The 19580-nt window shown below is 44.6% G+C and overlaps 1 protein-coding gene across 1 annotated transcript in view; it reads left to right on the top strand.

The window, feature by feature from the left end:
• The window catches only part of M1AP (meiosis 1 associated protein), a 29427-nt gene that overhangs the window by 7639 nt on the left and 2208 nt on the right, over nucleotides 1-19580 (top strand). Inside the window, exons 3-7 of the mRNA XM_064448663.1 lie at nucleotides 7639-7816; nucleotides 14735-14908; nucleotides 16430-16580; nucleotides 18623-18764; nucleotides 19354-19560. Of these exons, the coding sequence (XP_064304733.1) occupies nucleotides 7639-7816; nucleotides 14735-14908; nucleotides 16430-16580; nucleotides 18623-18764; nucleotides 19354-19560 (852 nt within the window). The remainder of the gene's footprint in view (nucleotides 1-7638; nucleotides 7817-14734; nucleotides 14909-16429; nucleotides 16581-18622; nucleotides 18765-19353; nucleotides 19561-19580) is intronic.

Genomic DNA, 19580 nt, shown 5'->3' on the forward strand with positions numbered 1-19580 from the left:
AGCACTCTCTCTCACTTCATGAATCATACTTTATAAATGTTTGTCTCTCATGTTCCACCTACGCTCACATAGTTTAGGAAATTTCATGAAAGTCAGCCTAAAAAGCAAATTCTACAGCTAAATAAGCATTCTTGCATCATGGAAGGTATTTCTGTTCATCCCAGCTCTAGGCTATGTGTTACTCTGTCTCCCATGCCACAGCAGTTCCCGCACTTCCTTCTAAGGAGGAAGGCCCTGGGAAAGGAGCGTAAAGTGTTTTGAAACACCACATGCAAACATTTCCTTTCTGCTCAGACTTTGTGAAGTTTTGGGACTGGCTATTGACGATTTGCCTAGAGAAAGTAGGAAGAACAGCAACTTCAGGTAAATAAGTCTTGTTGGACAGGTTAGTGATATGAGTTGGTATGGTAGGACAGCCTGATGTTTGTCTGGAATTCCAGTACACATACATACTGGTGTCTTGTCTCCCAGGATTCACAGTGGGAATGAACATGCACATAGCAGGTCTGTCCAGTGCTTCCTAAGCCAATTGTGTAGGTGTGTTGTCACCGTTTAGCTTGAGCAGTGGCTCTGACATGACCCTAGGTACAGTGAACATGCCAGAAAGTTTTAGATATTCAGCAATCTAGCTGTCCAGGAGATCCAGTGTCCAGAAATCCTGCGGGAATATATCAAGTCCTCAAATCCCTCTGGGCAGATTCCAGTAGGAAAGGGAACATATCTGGAGAAGTCTATATTACAGCAGTCCTGGGACAGGATCTGATAGGTTTTGGTGTGAACTAGTGGCTGTATTCTCAGCTGGACGTGTATACTTGCATAAGTGGAAGGAAGCTGCTAACAACACGTGAGAACATATGTACAAATGGAGAAAGCAGAGCAAGGTTCACAGGAAGAATTTTTTTTTTAAAGCAGCATCAACTGACGTGAAAGGACAGGCAGTTATCAAGAGGGGAAGGACTCAGAAGTAGTGTTTTCTTCTGGGCATGAGGAAACATCAGCTCCAAACTATCTTTTATTTCAGACTTCACAGGCTAAGGGTCCACCTGATTTTAGAGCTTTGACAGTCCTAAAAAGGAATCCAGACTCCCATGAGTGAAATATCCCCAGTCCTTCTGCTTTATTTAGATTCTTAAACCCTTCTAGAGTCATGCTGTGATTAGACAGATTCTCCCAGCTGTAATTAAGGCTCACTTCTACTCTCTGTCCAGGAAGCCTTTCTTCTGATTTACTGCTTCTCTGTGTTTTCTTAGGGCCTTGAGGTACCTTTCCTGACTCTTTCAAATGTGATGTGTACTTAAACATCAAAGCTGGGGGTTGGAACAAACAGTACCCTTTTGAGGCAAGACCTTTTTTGACACACAACAAAATCCAGGACGCCATCTAGTACAGTTGAAGAATGAGATGCTACATTCAAAATTAAGTTATGCATGAATATAGGGAGTTTATACTCCACTAAGCAATCCTTATTCCTCTAGATCATGCAAGTATATTATGCTTTTCACTGCAAAGGGATCTAAGATACCTGCTGCAGTGATAGGCTGTGGTATTCTATATTTATTTGAAAGCATTGACCACCATTTTTATAATACTTTCATTTTCTCATGGGAACAGTGTACATAAATGCAACACTAATTCCTCCTCTTCTGACAATTTACCAACTCATATCTGCTCTCATGTACTTGGCTCAGCCTGGAAAATTGTGTGTCCTCCACTCTTCTGGAATTAATCTGACCACATACCACTTTGTTGATAATTTTGATCTTTTACCAGATCTTTTTCTTCCTGGTACCAGAAAACAGCGAGTTCACATAGTTTGTTACACTAGTTGTGACCCTGCAGATGTCCTGGATATGTATACTCAGTCCTATCTAAAGACCACCCTAGCAGAGAGTCTTTATAAAAATCCTCAGGGCAACCTGAGGAGATGTAGAGCTAGAAAAAACCAAACAACCAACACAGCAAACCCACAAAGCTCAAACATCAAGCAAACAAAAACCTACTCTCAAACATGCATGGATTCTAACCTGAAAGATTTCATAGGGAGGACAAGAACTCTGTAACTCAGGAGATGGGGCCATTCGTCAGAAACTTTTTGCAGAACTTAAATTGCTGCCTAGAGAACCTCTGCCAGAAACTGTCTCATGCAGAATTAGAGAACCCTTGCAGACAGTCAATTCAACAGGTAGGAGGAGTTGCTTTAGAAGCCTCTCAGACAGCTGAGCATATAATCCCATTCCCTTCCACATCAGAGTCTTTGATTTTTCCTGGTTTCCATACAACAGCAAATACCACAGACATCAGTCACACTTGCCAGCTCTAGTCTTCCCTCTGAGTTGCTCTGTGCTAGCTATATTTCATTTCCTGTTTCTGCTACCTGACTTCCCTTTGAGCTGTTTGTGACAGGCATCACATGTTTCTTCCAAGAATGCATGCCTTGTAAAGCAAAGAGAAAAAAAATTAAATTAAGAATAGCTGTTTTGTGGCTTCATTAGAGGATACAATTTATAGTGATCCTATTTCATTTTAAAAATATCCAAAATAAAACTAGAGAGATAATTCAAAGTATGTAGAGATCAGAAGTATTATAGTACGCTTGATTTTAGCACAGGTACTGGAGAGGATACTGAGGGCTTCCAAAAGGCAACACAACATACTTGCCTATCCTGTGAAAACTGTAGCTCTAAATTTAGTTCTGAGGAGGATTTCAATGACAAAGGACTGTGCTCCAAGCCTGCAGTCCTCCCTGTTCTGCATGCTGCATAAACCTGTGGATACATAAACAGGTAACCTGTGGATGAAATTCAGTCTTCTGCAGACCCAGACAAAAGGTGTTTCACAGACCTAAATGGGATCTAAGGGGTGGCCTTGGTCTTTCACATAAGGGTGAATAAGCACCATCAGATCACTAAGGAGCCAGGAAGCAGCAGAAGAGCACCTACAATTCTCAGATCTTTGTTAGAAAATAAAAGCCAGTGATCACAGAAAGGCAGGGGGGTATTTCACCCTTACAAAAGGCCATGTTTCTAAAAAAGACAGCTTTCTGCTTCAGATACTTCAGTGACTGAAATTCTGATTTCATCACAAGCATTTTTTTTTTTATGCAGAGTAAGTTGGATTTTTATTTGTTTCCTTTTCTCAGGGGCATTTGAATGTTTTTGTTCAGATACAGTATCTTTTGAAGAAGGAAAAATAAAAATACCTTATTGGAACTAAAGGCTGGGTAACTTAAGCCAGCTAAAGTAGGCATTTATCCTGTTAAATTCAACTGTATCAGGTAGACCATGTGTGGAGATGGAGTACTTAACATCTCCCACAAGCATTTTCTGTTTAGTCTATGGTGAAGAGAAACAGCAATTTTTTTTCTGTGATACTTTAAAGCATTAGTGAAATGCTGACCCAGGTTGCCCAGAGAGGTGGTAGGTGCACCAACCCTGGAAACATTCAAAGTCAGGTTGGACGGGGCTCTGGGCAACTTGATCTAGTTGAAGATGTCTTTGCTTATTGCAGGAACAAGAAGGTCTCTCTTCCAACCCAAACTATTCTATGATTAGAAAACATATTAGGGGAGGTATTTCTGCATTTAACTGTAAGGCACGGACAAGAGAAAATAAGCCCTACTTTATCAAGTTTTTGGAACTCTCTAGTTTCATCTGTTTTTCAATTGGACAAATGTCAGGTTCTAGCAATACAATTTCTTTCTTCTGTTTCAAGACCTTCATGCCTTAGTTAAGTGCCCTCATAAATCAGCTGATTCCAGCATTTTGCAGTTAAGATTTAACATAAGGCTTATCTGGAGTGTTTGTTATTCATCAGAATTTAATGCTTTTTATGTCATTTTGATGCATCAATGCCCGATTGCCAAACTGACATCTCTGTGGCCCTGTTACTGAGGTACAGTAACCCATGGGTGCTGGCTGAAACAGCAAATTACAGGCATATAATTACAGTCAGTAAACAACTGAGGAGTAAATGATTAGGAACAAGATCACTCTCTGAAATCCTTCAGCAGAGGGAAGATGCTTAGCAGAGGAAGCACGCAGAGCTGGGCAGGAGGAGAAAAGGCAGCCAGCAAGGGGCCAGACCTCTCCAAGATGCACTGGCTCGTCTCAAAGTTACCATTTCCGTTTGTGAAGACTTCTCTTCAAAAAAAGAGCATTTTCAGCTTTTGCTGTTATGCTTCTAAAGAATACAAGTGAAACCAAAAAGCTTTCCACATGCTTCCATCCGTGTGGAGGAGACCACTCCAGAGCTGCGCACCAGGAACACCTGGCTGCTGCACCGTCTCCGGCACCATCCCACCGCGGGCAAACCCTGGAGTGCAGCAGCAGGGGAGCATGCTGCAGGCAGCCGCGCACACGCCAGCTGCAGCTCAGGAGGAAGAGGCAGGAAGGGCAGGACAGGACTATGAGCAGCAGTAGGATAAAGAAACATAGTATGTCAAGGTGCTGATGAAGTGTGCTTACATGTGAGCTAGCAGAAACACAAGTGCTTAAGGAGGTATTACGGTTACATTACAAGTACAGTTTCTTTAGCGTAAGACCATGATTGCTGATATTTATAGTGCAAGAGCACCACTGGCATTTTGCTTGTGCAAATCAGATTAGTCTTTAGGCAAATATGCATTTTGCTAACAGTTAAAGCACAGAGGCAAGAATGTTCCTAGACGACTAGAAAGTCTAGGAGGCAGACTTTGATACAACCTGCAATCATTTAAAACGCAAGAATTTGTCCGAAGTATTGAAAATGCTTACTTTTCTGAGATCCTGACTTCAGAGGGGAAAAACCACCAGCATCAGCAAAGCTAAGTCTCAGCAGCAGATACAGGGCAGGAAATGTGGCCAATCTGCAACAGGATGAAAAGCATTTTTCAGGTTATAGTAGACCATCTTTTGTCAGATTAGGAAGTAAAATGGCATGAAGGGGTTATATCTAGAAACTGTGGTAATATGAAGGGAAGTCAGAGTAGCTACCTCAGGTTTTGTATGTGGTAAAATATTTCTCCTGGTGTCTGACCAGCATGTGCCAGTATGACTCAGGTTGTGAAAAGGGTAAATTGGAGGCGATAGGCTACAGATGTAATGCAGCTATGGTTTTGATGAAATAAAGGTGCATCAGTGAGGCAAATGCTCTGTCTATAGCTCTGCAAAAGATAAATATGTCTTTTAGACAGTTCAGCTATCCCCAGCTCAAGAACAGTCCCTGTTAGCCATTTTTATTAGTTCCTAAAAGGAGCCCATAATAGTAATAGGAACTCAAAGGCAAACATTAGAGATAAGTTTGGTTGGAGCTGTATACCTTGTTAGGGGAATCTGGCTTGATCTGACATCAGCAAGGCTGCCACAGCTCCATGTCCCCAGGCCCAACCAGTTGTGAGGCTGAGCATGTATTCCCAGCAGGCAGATGCACACAGAACACATCTATAGAACACAAACATACACATGTGGCTGGTCTCACAGATCACAGACACTCAGACCACACACACAAACATAGATGGCTCCAATGGCCTCAGCTTGCTCCCCTCTCTGGCTGAGCAGGATGGAGATCCACTGGCAGAAATATATATACACACACCCCTATCTCTGTACATACAATGTGGATCCCTCCAGCAGCTGGGCTCAGGCACTCTGTCTGCCCAGTAGCTGCTCCTGGATCCCAGCCTCCCCCAGAGCTGGCCAGAGCTCCCCTCCTCCCTCCAACAGCCACCTCCTCCCATGGTCTCACCCTTAGAGACCCCCTTGCTCCCAAGCCATTTCACCAGCTGGTCCATTTTGACCTTTCCTAATGATCACCTGCTCACTCGCGCTTGCTCCAGCCGCTGCACCACAGACACATGGGCCTCCAACCCGTGGTGTGGCTCCAGCTGCTGCAGCGAGACACCCCCCCATGCACACAGAAGGGAGCCCTCACCCAGGGCAGAGCTGGGAAGGAATTTAAGAAGAAGATGGGACGGACTGTGGTGGTCCGGGCAGGGCCTGGCCAGACAAGCATACTGACCAGCCAACTGTTTACACGGGACTGGCTCTTTTTAGCCCCTCACCCCTCTATTTTCCCCACACTTGTTCTTTCCCAAATCACCTAGCTCCATCCCTCTGCCCACTTTTGGTTCCTCCCCTAAACATAATAAGCCTTGTGCAGTCCCCAGCTGTTCCTCCCCCGCACCCCATAATGTGTCCCACACCCCATGGCAGCAACCCACTCTCGGTCAGAAAGGTGCTTGGGATTTGACTCCCCTTTTTGGGTTTCACACCTGGACAGGAGCTCTCTGGGGACAGCCCAGGCAGCGGCCCCGGGAGGGTGTCCCTTCCTCCCATCCCTAGTTTGGTTTCCTGGTCTGACACCCTGCCCCTGTGCTCCTTTAGGCTTGGGGAAATGGGCCTTCGATGGGCTGAGGGCAGTAGCCAGGATGGGCATAACTTGGGCTCTTCTGCCTGTCACTGTGTCTCTGTTCTCCTTTGTGGGTGCGCAGATGAGCTTCCACCACATAACCTAAAGGTCTTCATGAAGTTAAGGTATACTGCTGTAGGAAATGCTTAATCCATAGCTGTATAAAAGAATAATAATATCTTTAGATGGTTCTGTTCCACCCAAGTCCAGAACAGTTCCTATTATCCGCTTTTGCCAGTACATAAAGGAGATCATAATCACTACTTCATTCTCAATAGCTCATAGATAAACACTAAGGATAAATCTGGATGGAGTATACTCCCTGCCTTCTGCACACACCCCCCACCCCCCCACCCCCCAAAAAAAAAAAAAATCTGTAACCCTTGAACTATCATTTCTGTTGGTGTTATCTAATACCTTTGTAGTAGAAGTCATCTGTGAATGTCTACCATAATGTTTCCCCAAATGCTCCCTACATTATATCTGTTAGCAGCCTTACCTAAAATACACCTTATCTTTTATTTAGAGTTATTAAATAGTCCCTCAGAGCAATGAGCAGATGTGCTGAGAAGGCTCAGTACTTCACCATCACTAAATATCTGGCAAGGTCAGAATTTGAAACTTCCTTAGCTAACTACTCTTTGAAGGTAGAAACTGGTGTCAAACATGCCTGACATGTTTCTAGAAACTGTTGATGATTGTCAGTGATGAAAAAGCTCTTGCAGTCACTTAATTAGTATTATACCAGAACTGGGAGGTGTGAATTACACCTGCCATTAGTCTCTTAAAAAACATCTTCAGGATAGACCATATACTATAAACAAAATTCCCATTCAGCCTTCAAGTGAGATGGCCAAATTTAGTCTGCTTGAACTATAATTGATGCAGTAATGGGAAGTAGCACTTTGTCCCTCAGAAAGCCTCAGGCAGAGTCCCTCCTATGCACACACAGGCTCACTGACTGTAAGTGTAAAGTATAGAACATAAGAAAGTTGTACATTGTTCCATCTTCTTCCAGCAGTGGCACAAAACCTGTTGGTGTTCCTACAGTAAACGTCTCAATCCATTTCCTATTGGCTTAAGTATAAGGCAAAGCTCAAAAAAGAATGCTTTTAAATAAATGAGATATTTTAGCAAGATTTCTCTGCTCTGTCCATAGCAGGACCTGTGCTATTCAAACAGACCAGGCATCATCACCTATCAAGAGAGGAGTAAGGTAGAGGCAGCTCTTGCACACTCTGATTTGTGTTTCAGATCACAATTTTGACTAGCCAGCCCGGCAAAGAACTGGTAAAGCAGCTGGAAAAGAACTTAAAAGATGTAGACCTTGTGAGTCTGCGAAGTATACAAGTCATTGAGGTTTTGAAGAGGGACTTTCTGGAGCCTGAGGACATAGAACAGTGCATGCCAGCAGAAGAGCCCAGCAGCAATGGTGAGCATAAGACAGAGTACTTGGGGAAGTTATGGCTTTGGACAGCAGGACAATCACTAGTTCTTGCTTTGGTCCAATATATGCCAGTTTGTACTATTTAGTGTCACTCATATAAGTGAGAACTACTGTGCCCAGAGGGACAGCAATAAGTGTGTACCACAGCACTTCTCTGCTGTTTTATCACATTTGGGCAAAATTAACATATAGGCTCCGTGCATTACTGCATCTCTTGGTATTACCTACAGTTGCCTTAATGTGCAATACAGCTTTATTGAGGGATTAAAGAGACAAACGTGTAGAGTTTATGGGGGTAACACACTGTCAGACACACATATGCACATGCTGCTGGACACCACCCTGGGCAAGTGACTGATTGATCAAAAGGAGCGGGCAGAGGCAACCAGACCCCTTGAAGCAGGTAGTCAGGGGAGAAAGAAGCAGGCAGACAAGCAGAAAGGAGGGAAGGAGAAGCAGTTTCAATGATCCTACAGAGATAACCCTCTCCTCCCCCTCACCAACTCAAGGTCTTGTCCTTTTACAATATGTTTGGTTTCCAGACAGTTCTTAGCCTTTAATCCTTTCCCCCAGGCTACATATTGCACAATGCAAGTAAAAGTTACTTTCCCAGACCAAATCAAGTACTTACACTGTTGATTAGCTGGTTTTTTGTCACTGATATAATCCTTACTTGGCTGCTGCTTCTTTTCCTCTATGGCTAGGGCAGTTTCTCTTGAGCTTTTGAGGTTGTACTTCTTTAGTAACCAGCAATTGCCTATCAAGGAGCTCTCTATAACCCTGAAGCCTTTGTTTTCTAATCCAGGCCTCCGTTTTAAATACTGCTGACACTTAAACTCCCCATCAACAAGACACACCTGGTACCAAGCTCTGGTTCACACAGCAAGTTGTCACAAAGAGGTGATAACAAGCTTAAAAACCTGAGTCCTGATGCCTTGCAAAGTTTGTGGAAGGCCAGTTACTAGCAATGATAATGTTGTTTTTACTGAATGATAGGTAGTGTTGGATGTTGTTGTCTGAACTGTCTCTAGCTGTCCTTCTTTTCTGGTTGCAGTAGCAAATTTCTGGTTAATTGGCAGAGTAGGGAGTTGGGAATGTTTAGGTGGATCGCAGATCCCCTTTTGCCCTGTCCCTCGCACACCTGGCCACATGCTCCATTAGTGAAAGAGCGAGTACACCTCAGATGCTGAATGTTATTTTTCCTGGCCATATCTCTGAAGAACTCCTCTCTTAATCTAACAGTTTTCAACAGTGAGAATTTAAGCTATGGTAATGAGAAAGTCAGAAACAGAAATTTCTGCTAGCTCCTGTTTTGAGCTTTTTTTTTTTTTGTTTCAAAGCAAAAGGTGCTGAGCAGACTCTAAATAAACCAGTCAGATGGTGATCAAAAGTCCAATACCAGAGCGGTTCAGTGGTAGAAGCCTGTACATTGCAATGCTGCTATACCTGCGGATTTAATTTCTGTGTTTTGTTTTACCTAATTTCCAAATCTGCTCAGTTATTTCAGCTCTTTCTCGAGGCTGATAAAATGACTGTTAAATAGCAGGAGTTTACCCTGGTTTTCCCCAATCTGCAGTGCAGCACTGAGTAGGTGCACCTTGCTACAGAGGATGGCTGCTCTCCCTGCTGCCTCTGTAACCCACTAGTCTGGTGGCAGAGCAAATCAATCACTAAGTTGTATAATCAAGCACTTAGAGGTATATCAACCCTCTTACTACCCGTTCAGAACTTCCTGCCCTGAAGGGACAGTCTTCCTCAATGACACATAGCTGGTTATTCTGGACTCTGCCTGTTTGAGAGCAGAGGCCTCAGGGAGAGCACTCATGTCTGCAGGTAAAACTGCTGTCCGGAGAAAGGGAGCATCTTCTCTTTCTGGCCAGCACCTTGACCACTAACACCGGGAACAGTGATTCCTAAGGAAGAGGAATAAGGTTCTGTTACTCTGACATGACTTCAGAATTAATTTAATATGCCAAAACTGCACCAAAACTGTGAGTTACTAAATTGTGGAAGGAACCATTGCCTACAGCTCCATGGCTGAGGTATTAATTAAAAGCACCGATCTTGTCCATATGGGAAGAGAGCAGTATTTTGGGTGGCTGAAAATGGTGGCTTCTCAAGCAAGGAGGATTATTGTAAAGACTTCGCATCAAGCTGGTGCTGCACAGAACCCTGCGGCGAGCCTTGGAAAGCTAGACACCACAGAACAGGAGATGCTGTGTGCCTCTTGGACACAGGACTGCTTTACAGCCTGCAAAACTCAACCATATTGTTTTTAAAAGTGGAGTTGTGTAGCCCTTTCACCCAATAAACAGATATTGCATCCTGCATTTGTATTCATAGCACATTGAGAAATCATCTCTTTTAAAATCCCCTGCCTGCGAATTTAATTTTGTACCCTCTCCATCTCAGCTTATTGGGAGCAAATGACAGTTTCCAATTTATTTTTTGTTATTGTTTTACATAGCTCTTCCATGGAGCTCAGAGATCTTAAAATGTTATGAATCTGATTAACCTGAAAAAAAATTAACCTATTTGTAATGTCTTTGGTAAATTGCTCTAAAAAACTCTTCTGACTTGCTCTAGGGCTTTAATGTTAGATTGCTAGAGTTTGAGCTCTTTGCTTAGTTGGCCCTATCATCCTCTTTTTGAGGTCTTAATAGTTAATTGTCTCCATATATACTAAGGAGAATGGAAATATTTTCTTACTGGGTTTCATGAAAAGTCTTTGTACTATTGCAGGCTTCTGTCTCTTTTTGCTGGACCTCATGTCAGCTTTGTAAGGATCAGTTAGCTGTGTCCTGCTAGCCAAACTTCCTCGAAGTTCTTTCCTCTCACTGCCCAAATTTTCAAAAGGGATGGTTTAAATCTGGTCCCCAAATCAGGAAGCTCTACTGCCCAATGCACCTTTTGACCAGACCACACATTGATTTTTTTATCCAACCGTTCTGGGTGTTACTTTCAAAACAGCCTTTCAGGCAGGAGGGTTGGTAGGAGGCAGCAGTTACTGGCATTTCTCCCCTTTCCCTTGTGTGGATGTTTGTTGGGTATGAAGGCACTGAGTGCCTCTGTATCTGACTTCTGACATTCACTGCAGTAATCCTTACATGTTCTTCCCTAAGGGCAACATTCTGCTTCTCCAGAACCTTCTGTTAAAGCATACGTAAAATCAAGGTTTTGTTTCTCTCCTGACTTAATATTCAATGACTCCTGATTTCAAGGAGAACAGGAACGTGTTATTTTCCCAGCTTCACCTGTATTCCCTAAATACATCCACTATCTGTCTGTAATGACTAACCTGGACCTTGGTAGAATAGACCAGAATGGTCTGTTTGGTGTTTCACCTTTCTCTTCCAGTTAACTTGGATGCATTAATTTTTTATTTTTTTTAACAGACTGTGTGTCATATTTCCTCTGGGAGATAACTGTCTTGGCCATTACACAACTGGAGTGAATGATTTTTTGTTTTGTCTTTTAAATACTGACAGACTTCAGGAATACAACCTAATTTTGTTCCCTTTATAACACGGGGGTACATTTTTATTAGATTTCGGAATCAAGCCCATGGTTTCTGGAAAGAACCTTTAGATAGGCATCTAGCTTTAAGGTAAAGAAATAAGGTGGAGAAAATTCTGTTATAGACCAGCAACAGTCACCCATTAGCATGAATGTCAAGTCTGGAAGCAGTAGAAGTGTGGACTGACTCTAAAAAATGAAAAGCTGTAGCTCTTGATTATCACTAGAATTTTGGTTTTGGTTTTTTTTTCACCCAATGACCCAAGTTTTTTTACTGGCAGACTCCCTGAAAGGAAGTAACAGGTAAGTACTCAGGTGTAACATTAGTGCAATCAGGCAGTTCTTCTGCATGCGACAGTAGTGCTGAGTTTTATTTTCTCCAAACCTGAAAAACAAGCCGGTAATTTCTTTCACTATGTGTGGTTACACTATTTAAGGAGATGTGGAAGTGAAATTTTAAGCACAGTTTGCAAAGACCCCTTTGTCTTTAACCCGGAGGCATTCGGCAGAGCAGTCGCCATCACCATAGTTGACTTTGATACATTCAAGGTTTTCCTTAATGTAGCGTGCAACTCCTCCGCCTCTTCTACCCTGCCTGTCTTTACGAAAGAGCCTGTAACCGTCCACCGCGATCCCCCAGGCGTTTGGGTTGTCCCACCGTGTTTCAGTTACTCCTATGATGTCGTGCCCTTCTGAGTGGGCACGGAGCTCCAGGTCCTCCTGTTTGTTACCTAGACTGCGTGCATCCGTGTACATACACTGGAGGTGATTACTCTTCTGTCTCAAATCTTGGGAGACAGCTAAGGAACATACGTTACCACACTGCTTGGCCTGACTTATTCCCCTGTTGGACGTGCTGGTGTGAGCATTTCCACAACAGATCCCACCAGCCAAGTCCTTCAGTTTGAAGCGCACCTCACCAAATTAGCCAGCCTACTGCTGAAGATTCCCTTAATCCTTTTGGGCAGGTGAGTTCCATCCCTGGCATCAATGGCATGTTGTAGCCATTGAAGCCATTGAAGAATACCCCATTGTCATAAAAGCCAAACGCCTCACAATGGCACCAGCCACGTAGCCAGGAGTTGATATACATTATGTGCCTATTTCTGGCTGCTCCCTTCCCTCAAACTGGCAAAATTGAGAAGATAATTTGGATGCCAATATTTTTCACTTGCTTCCCTAGGGCTCAAAATTCTTCCTTGATTTTACCCAGGTTACAGCTCTCGGTGTTGTTCATGCCTTCATGAAATAGTAGGAGTGGATAGTAGTCTGTTCTGCTGATGAGTTGTGGCACCCTCTCGGCCACGTCTCGAACCCTGGCTCCTGGGAGGCAGCGCACCTCTCGTGACTCCCTGTCAGGCCGGCAGATGGGTGCCTCAGTACCCTTCAACAGAGAGTCACCCACCACGCGCACTCATCATTTCTTTTTACGATGGCCACTGTGTGTTGCTGGTACAGTCTCCCCTTGCAGGGGACTTTGCAGACCTTGCTCATGGGTGTCCTCAGTTGTTAAGGCTTCCTATCTGTTTCTGATTGTGACGGTGGAGGGTGCAGGCTGACGGGGAACCCTGCTCCTGTGAGTCACCAGGGTCCGCGGTGCCTCATTCTCGGCGGTGTCTGCCACAGGAACATGATTCTGAAGCCACCTGTCTATCTCTGCCTCAGCTCCTCTAACACTGTGCAGCCTCTTAACTGTTTGCTGCAGTTCGGCCGCCTGATGTAACAGGTCATCAACCTGTGCACACCTCGTGCAGGTACTTACCTTTTTGTCAGGAGAGGGGTTGGGGCATTTGCCGCAACCCACGGCCTGTACTGGTGTGTCCTTTCTTACCAGACCCGTCTGGGTGGATGCGTCTGACGTCTCAGGGCTTTTGCTGCACGAACAGTGGTTTCAGCTCTGAGGCGCGTGCCCACCATTTCACCAGAGACCAAAGCACTTGCCTGAGCTGTAGGCCTACAAGCGGGCTGTGGAGTCCCTCCTGCTCGCCCTGCTTGTGCGAACTGCCACGCCACGCCCTTGCACCACACCCTGGCGCCACGCCCTGTTCGCCCGTCCCGGTGGCTCGCGCTCCCGAGGGGCCGTTTAAATCTCCTGCCGTTGCTTCTGGCAACGCCCCAGGCCGCGTCAGCCGCGCGTCAGCCTCGCTCGGGAGAGCCACCGGCTCCTGGCGGGTCCCTCCGCTCACCCCTGGGCTTCTCGGGTTCGAGGAACCGCCTTGCCTGCCCCAGTCTAGCGCTGAGCCTCAGGACTTGCCCTTGCCGCCGCTGTGCTCCTCACGCACTGAGGTCTGCTGGCAGTTAGGCCACGTTTAAATCTCCCGCTGTTGCTTCTGGCCGTATATATGTATATATGAACATATACCCGTCTTCTGCAAGTGACAGCAAACCTCTTTCTATATCACTCTGCAGACCGCTGAGCAATAAATGGCTCTGCATATCAGGTCTCCAGGAATTTTAAGATCCTTAGCACAGGTTTATGACCTCCGTAACTCTGCTGTCCAGCCTACATTTTCCCATTCCTAAATGCTGTTGCTAGATCATATGCATTTGCTCTGCACTTCCAACTTGGTAGCTTGAATACTTGCTGTGTCCCTGCAAACACTTTTACTTTCTCCTTTTATTTTCTTCTAAATAAGTCTCTAAATTTGATGCATTTCACTGTTTGAAATAAAATGTAATGTTGGTGGATAGTTTTGGCTGTTGTTGTATCTGCAAAGATGTTCTGCTGTGGGACTGCTGTGTTATCAAGTAGCGCTTCAACAGTAATACGTTGAAACACGTCCTCTGTGTTGGTCAGGTCCAGGTCAAGTTTTGCTTCTGTTCTCAGGTGTGTGACTAGCTGCCCTTTTAAACACACGGTGAGGATGGTTAGCAATGTAGTCATGGGGCCATATTGCAAAGTAACATTCATCTTCTGTACGAGGAGTAGTACTTTTCCGTTGTGACTACAGAATTCCCCACTAGCATACCATTTCAGGTTTTCAGTCTCTCATTTCTCATAGCACCACGCAGCCAGTGTCCCTTGCTTAGGGAAATGGAGGAAATGGTTTAAAATTGTGAGAAGAGTCTCTGAGACCAGTGCCAAGATGACCGCAGCAGAGGATGGTTTGCATCAGTCACAGCTAGTCCTCTGAAGATGGTAGTAGCCAGTCCAGCCACCCCATTGACAAGACAGGTGTTGGTGTGGTCTGTGAAGCAGCTCAGCTTCTATCAGTGTCCTTTTAGAAGGGCAGGGATCACAGCCCTGTGCTGTGATTTTCATGGTAATGGCTTCTGAAGTACTTCTGATGTGAAAGCGCTTGAGGGATTAGTGTAGCAGAAAATGTAAAACAATGTTCTTTTCTATGGCTGAAAACATTTGTGTCTTTTCACCTTTTCTTCCTGCAGATATTGCAATCCTGGGAATAGACATCAATGTGCAAACCATAGAGGACAATGTCATCAGCTTGGAGATGCTGTTTAAAACGTGGCTACATGACTACGGCACAGAGAGCGAACAACTCCATCTCCTCCTTCCGTCGGGAGGCTTCAGCCATGCCAGTGCACCCAAGACCACCCTAAGTATTTAATTTTCTCTCCCCCTCTGCAGGGTGCTCCTAAAACCCACAGCCTTAAAGATTACTCAGGCCTGTCCTATGGGCCTGTTCCCTCACATTTAGAGACCCAGGTAAGGTCTCTAGGTGACTTTGAAAGCTGTGTGGAGTTTCTGTTGTCTCAGGCTAAGAGAGGCCATTTGCTTAGAATACTTCCAGGTTGCTACCATGTCCTGTGGCTGCTGATGTTATAATTAATTTCCATTCTACAGCACAAATGTGCTTTGAAGAGTGTATGACTTTACAGCCACTTGGTCAAGGTAAAAGGGTCTTTACATACTGAGAGCCAAGGACCTTCTGGCTCAGTTGTATAGTCCTAAAAATTGTGTTCCTTGTCTTTGATACTAAAAGTCTGTGCCAGAGCTGCATTTAAATAAAGACTGTCTTACAAAGTGACTTGTCTTGTATTTATATCCATTGATTTAGCACTAAAATAGCTAATGTTCTACCCGGAGCTGCCAACAGTTATAATAACACATGGGAAAATTTATAAGGAATATTTAATTTTTTTTCTTCACTAGTCTTAAGTCCAAATCCCTAATCCATCCTTGGGTGAGCACTGAAAACACCAACAGCTACAGCAGACATAGGTGTTTCCTGTAAGTTGTTAACTCTGTTATCACCATTGCACTGCCACAGGAATCTGCACATGCAGTTCTGGCAATCCTCTTCCCACGCCTCTCCGATACAATACTATATGCCACCGCAATATGGTCCCCACATGCAGCTTCCCATTGCCATCGCGGCAGAAGCACACTTGTTTCCTTCTGGGGATCCACAGGCCAGTTCCAGACTACAAGTAAAGCTCATAGAAAGTTGCTGGTGGCTTTTGCAGATATCCTCCATAGCAAGCAGATCAGGAAGCCTGGTGTGACTTCTTATTTATGTAGTAGCTACTGTAATAGCCTGCAGACCAGCACAGGCAATTATAATATTTTGTGAAAGGTGGTTTTTCCTTCATCGTAACATTGAATTTCATACCTGATGCATTGTCTTATTATAGCTAGCAAGACAAACCAGGTTACGCTGCAGTCAGGTTTTTCCACCTTCCCACATTCAAGAAATCTGTAGAAGGCCAGAGAAATTGTATGGAGCTATATATCAAATTATACCAGAATTCGTGTCATCAGTGTGCTGGGTTCCTCCACAAACACAGATAGAAAAGTTGGCAGGAAATGTGTGGCCCTGAACCCAGTATGGCACTGGGGAATGAGCTTCTGCTCCCTCTATAGCTGGCCACTCATCACCAAAACTGGAACTTGTCTGCCCATTTACCAACCAACCATTGTTTCATTAACATGCAAAGCACGTGGTATTTCCCCCTCTGTGTAAAATGGGGATAGATTGTTGCCTTTTGTCACAGGGTTTAGCGTTGTTTTCCCCTTAATAGTTGCTGTTGCTAGAAAATATTAATTTAGTAAGTGCTTTGAGCATGTCATGTGCTAAACATTGCCATTTCCAACAATCTAAACCAATCTCCTTCTCCTAGTGTGCCTGAAGTGCGATTTGCAGGAGAGACTGCTTGACCCAGCTCTACTTTCTGGGACTGCTGATGGCTCAGTGAGAGCAGCAGATTTGAATTCACCGTGCCAGATGGCAGCCTGGCAGACTACAGTGCTGTATAAACTCCGGGTTGTAAAGTAAGTGGTGTTATGTGATTTGTGCTTGGTAACTGGAAGGCTGGTATAATAGCAACCTTCACTCTTTCTGTGCAATTTCAACTAGGATCTTGTAACATCACCATAAAGCGCTGGGGGACTCAAAGTGCTAGTTAGCAAAATTCTGGCCTAAGATACCCTCAACCCCTGTAACTCTTAGTGTTACCAAACAGCACGTCCCACATATGCAGACAGGAGTGCAGAGTCAAAAACGGTGTTACCACGTGTGGGGCCCTGACCCTGGGACCGGACTAATATCAGGGGTCTGCTGAAGAGGGGAACGCTACAATGAGGCCGAGGTGAGGGGTGGAACTAGATGAAGACTAGGTCACCGCTTCCTTAGCCCCCAGCCCCAACTGTGCAGACACTGATAACATGCCTCTGCCACTCCCTACGCTGCTTACCAGCTGCCAGAAAATTAGGCTAAACTTATGTCAAAAGCCCGGAGAGAACACCTTGGGGGAAGTATTTAAACCAAATCAAGAAGCTGTCACCCACTCGCAACTAAACACTAATCACAAGCACAAATTGTGGTTGAGGGTTTAGTTGTGTGGCTCCTTTAAATTATAGAAGAGTGAATGTTTTTGCTAAACCATGAGGCCTTCCTCCATCCTTGCCCCTCATTTATCTACCCAAACTGCCCGGTCACCTCCAAGAGTCGTAGCAGGGCGTGCTGCGGCAATTAAAACCCTGGATACAAAGATATGTGGGGCCTAGGGCCTTCAAACCAGCTATAAAATCGGATCATGGGGGTAACTCAGTGGAGCTCCCTCTCAGCTGATCCGAGACCCCCACCACCTTTGACCTTGCTGTGAACTGCTGGAACACCGAACAGGTCGTATTCCCCTTCCTCCAATTTCATGTGTCTTGCTCTACCAACTTCTGTCTTATCATGTATTGGGCTTACTATATAGGTTAAAATAACTTGCTTAAGGACAGTGGAAAATATAATAAAATTGTGGTATATGTTAACCGCCTGGCGTCTCGTCAGTGAAGCGCGTTAATAGACAAAATCTGGCTCACTGCAGATAACAATCCGGGAACAGAGCATGACACCGTGACACTAGCACTTTTTGAGTGTAACACCATAGATGTTATTCATGCTATGTTATTCGTTCCCTCCAGTATGAAGTTCTGTAGATTGCAGCCACTGCTCCATATGTAATTCTGCTGTTCTCTCACTACTTAATGAGGCCACAGCAATAAGCTGGATGTCAGAGCCTGAGATAACTAGTTGACTGTAGTAAAAAAAAAAGCAAGCAAAGCCTCATAGTGCTGTGTGACTTCACATAAGAATTTATTCACTTTCCCATCAGCAGTCTATGGCCGGTAAGCCCCGAGCATAACAAGAAGAGTGATGCTCTTTAGTGTCTTTTCTGAGGTTTATTTATAGGGAAAGTTTTGTGTAATTTCTGAACTATACAGTCGTTCTTAAAATGATTCGCATCCTGTCAATATCTGAAGAACACTCAGAAATTGCACATAAATGGCCCACAGCCAAAGCACTGAAGCTACTTAATAATGCCCTGCCATGAAGCAGAAGTGTGCTACGGACAGGCAACGTCAAGCACTACGAAGTCTGTAGTAGTGTTTGTGGTGGGATGTTGGCTCTGTGCAGGAGTAGAGCACACATCACTTTCCCTTTTCCCTGGGAAGAGAACCACAATCCAGCAAAAATCACTTAGGAAGAGATGTAATTGCCTGGGTGAGCTATTGCCCAGGAGGCCAGATAAACAATCTGTTTTGTACACAAAATGCATGAACACTGGATTTGCTTCTTGGCCTGCTCTTGCTGGTGCAGGTGGAAAGGAATCTGGAAATCAGCAAGAAAGCCTCTTTTCGCTGCAATTGGACTTTTCTGCAAGGTTTCATTGTGACAGGCCACAGCAATACAGACATAAATTGCTTGCAGAAGTATTGCAGCTGATAACTGCCATAGCCACTTGAGCCAGGCACCTCCTGGTAGATGGCCTTTCTGGTTTCATGTTGGCTGTGCTTCACTCACGTGTGCTGTATATTCGCAGGGCTCTGAAGTCTGAAGGGGTCTGTGAGTCTGTACTGTATGGCCTGCCCTTCATCATCAAGCCCACAAGCTGCTGGCAGCTAGACTGGGATGAACTGGAGATAAACCAGCACAGCTTCCATGCTCTGTGTCAGAGTCTTCTGGTGAGTGTGTGAAAATTGCAGTCTCATGGGGAGGGATTGCCATAGAACGGCCTAGTTAGTGCACATCTAATAAGACCTGTCCAGCCTGCACCAGAAAACATGTTTCAGAAGCTGAAGCTTCATCTTATGGCCCAGAGTTAGGCTTGTAAATCCTTCCAGCCAATGCATCCACTGCGAAGATGCTACAGCACATCAAACCTTAAAGAAGACTCTCTAGCCTATCAGAAATCAAATGTGTGGAGGTATGAAATGCAAAGTCAGGGTTGGAATTAGATGTGCATCTTTAATGGTGAAAATAATTAACAAAGGCTGAGGATGTGGAGGTCTTTCCTTTACTGACAAGTAATAAAGCAAAATTAGATGTTTTCTTAAAAATTGCCTTGCATTCAATTAGGAAAAAAAAAAAACCAAACCCAAAAGCAAAAATCCCAAGCAACATACTATCCTCAACCATAATGCAGAATGGCATTCTTATTCTGATGTGTATGAATGTCTCTGCTCCTGAATCCAGAGCAGCCCCTACAGTGAAAGTGCTGAAGGAAGTGGCTGTTGCCCATTGTTCACATTGTTTTTGGCTTTTGCCATTTAGAAAAGGAAGTGGATGCTTTTGGCCAAACGTGAGCCACAGAACACTAGTCCAAACTGGAATACCATGGTGCATGCCTACTACATCATTGTCCCTTCTGACTCTGCCACTCTACTTGTCAAAGCAGTCGCCATCAGGGAGCTCTTGCTGCCGTCAACCTTCCCAGCCCTCCTTGCTGAACATCCTGAGAGAGTGCATGGCGCTATCGAGGTAAGTCATTGACAGCCCTG

Source organism: Phalacrocorax carbo, chromosome 4 (assembly GCF_963921805.1).
Source record: "Phalacrocorax carbo chromosome 4, bPhaCar2.1, whole genome shotgun sequence".
Classification (NCBI taxonomy): domain Eukaryota; kingdom Metazoa; phylum Chordata; class Aves; order Suliformes; family Phalacrocoracidae; genus Phalacrocorax; species Phalacrocorax carbo.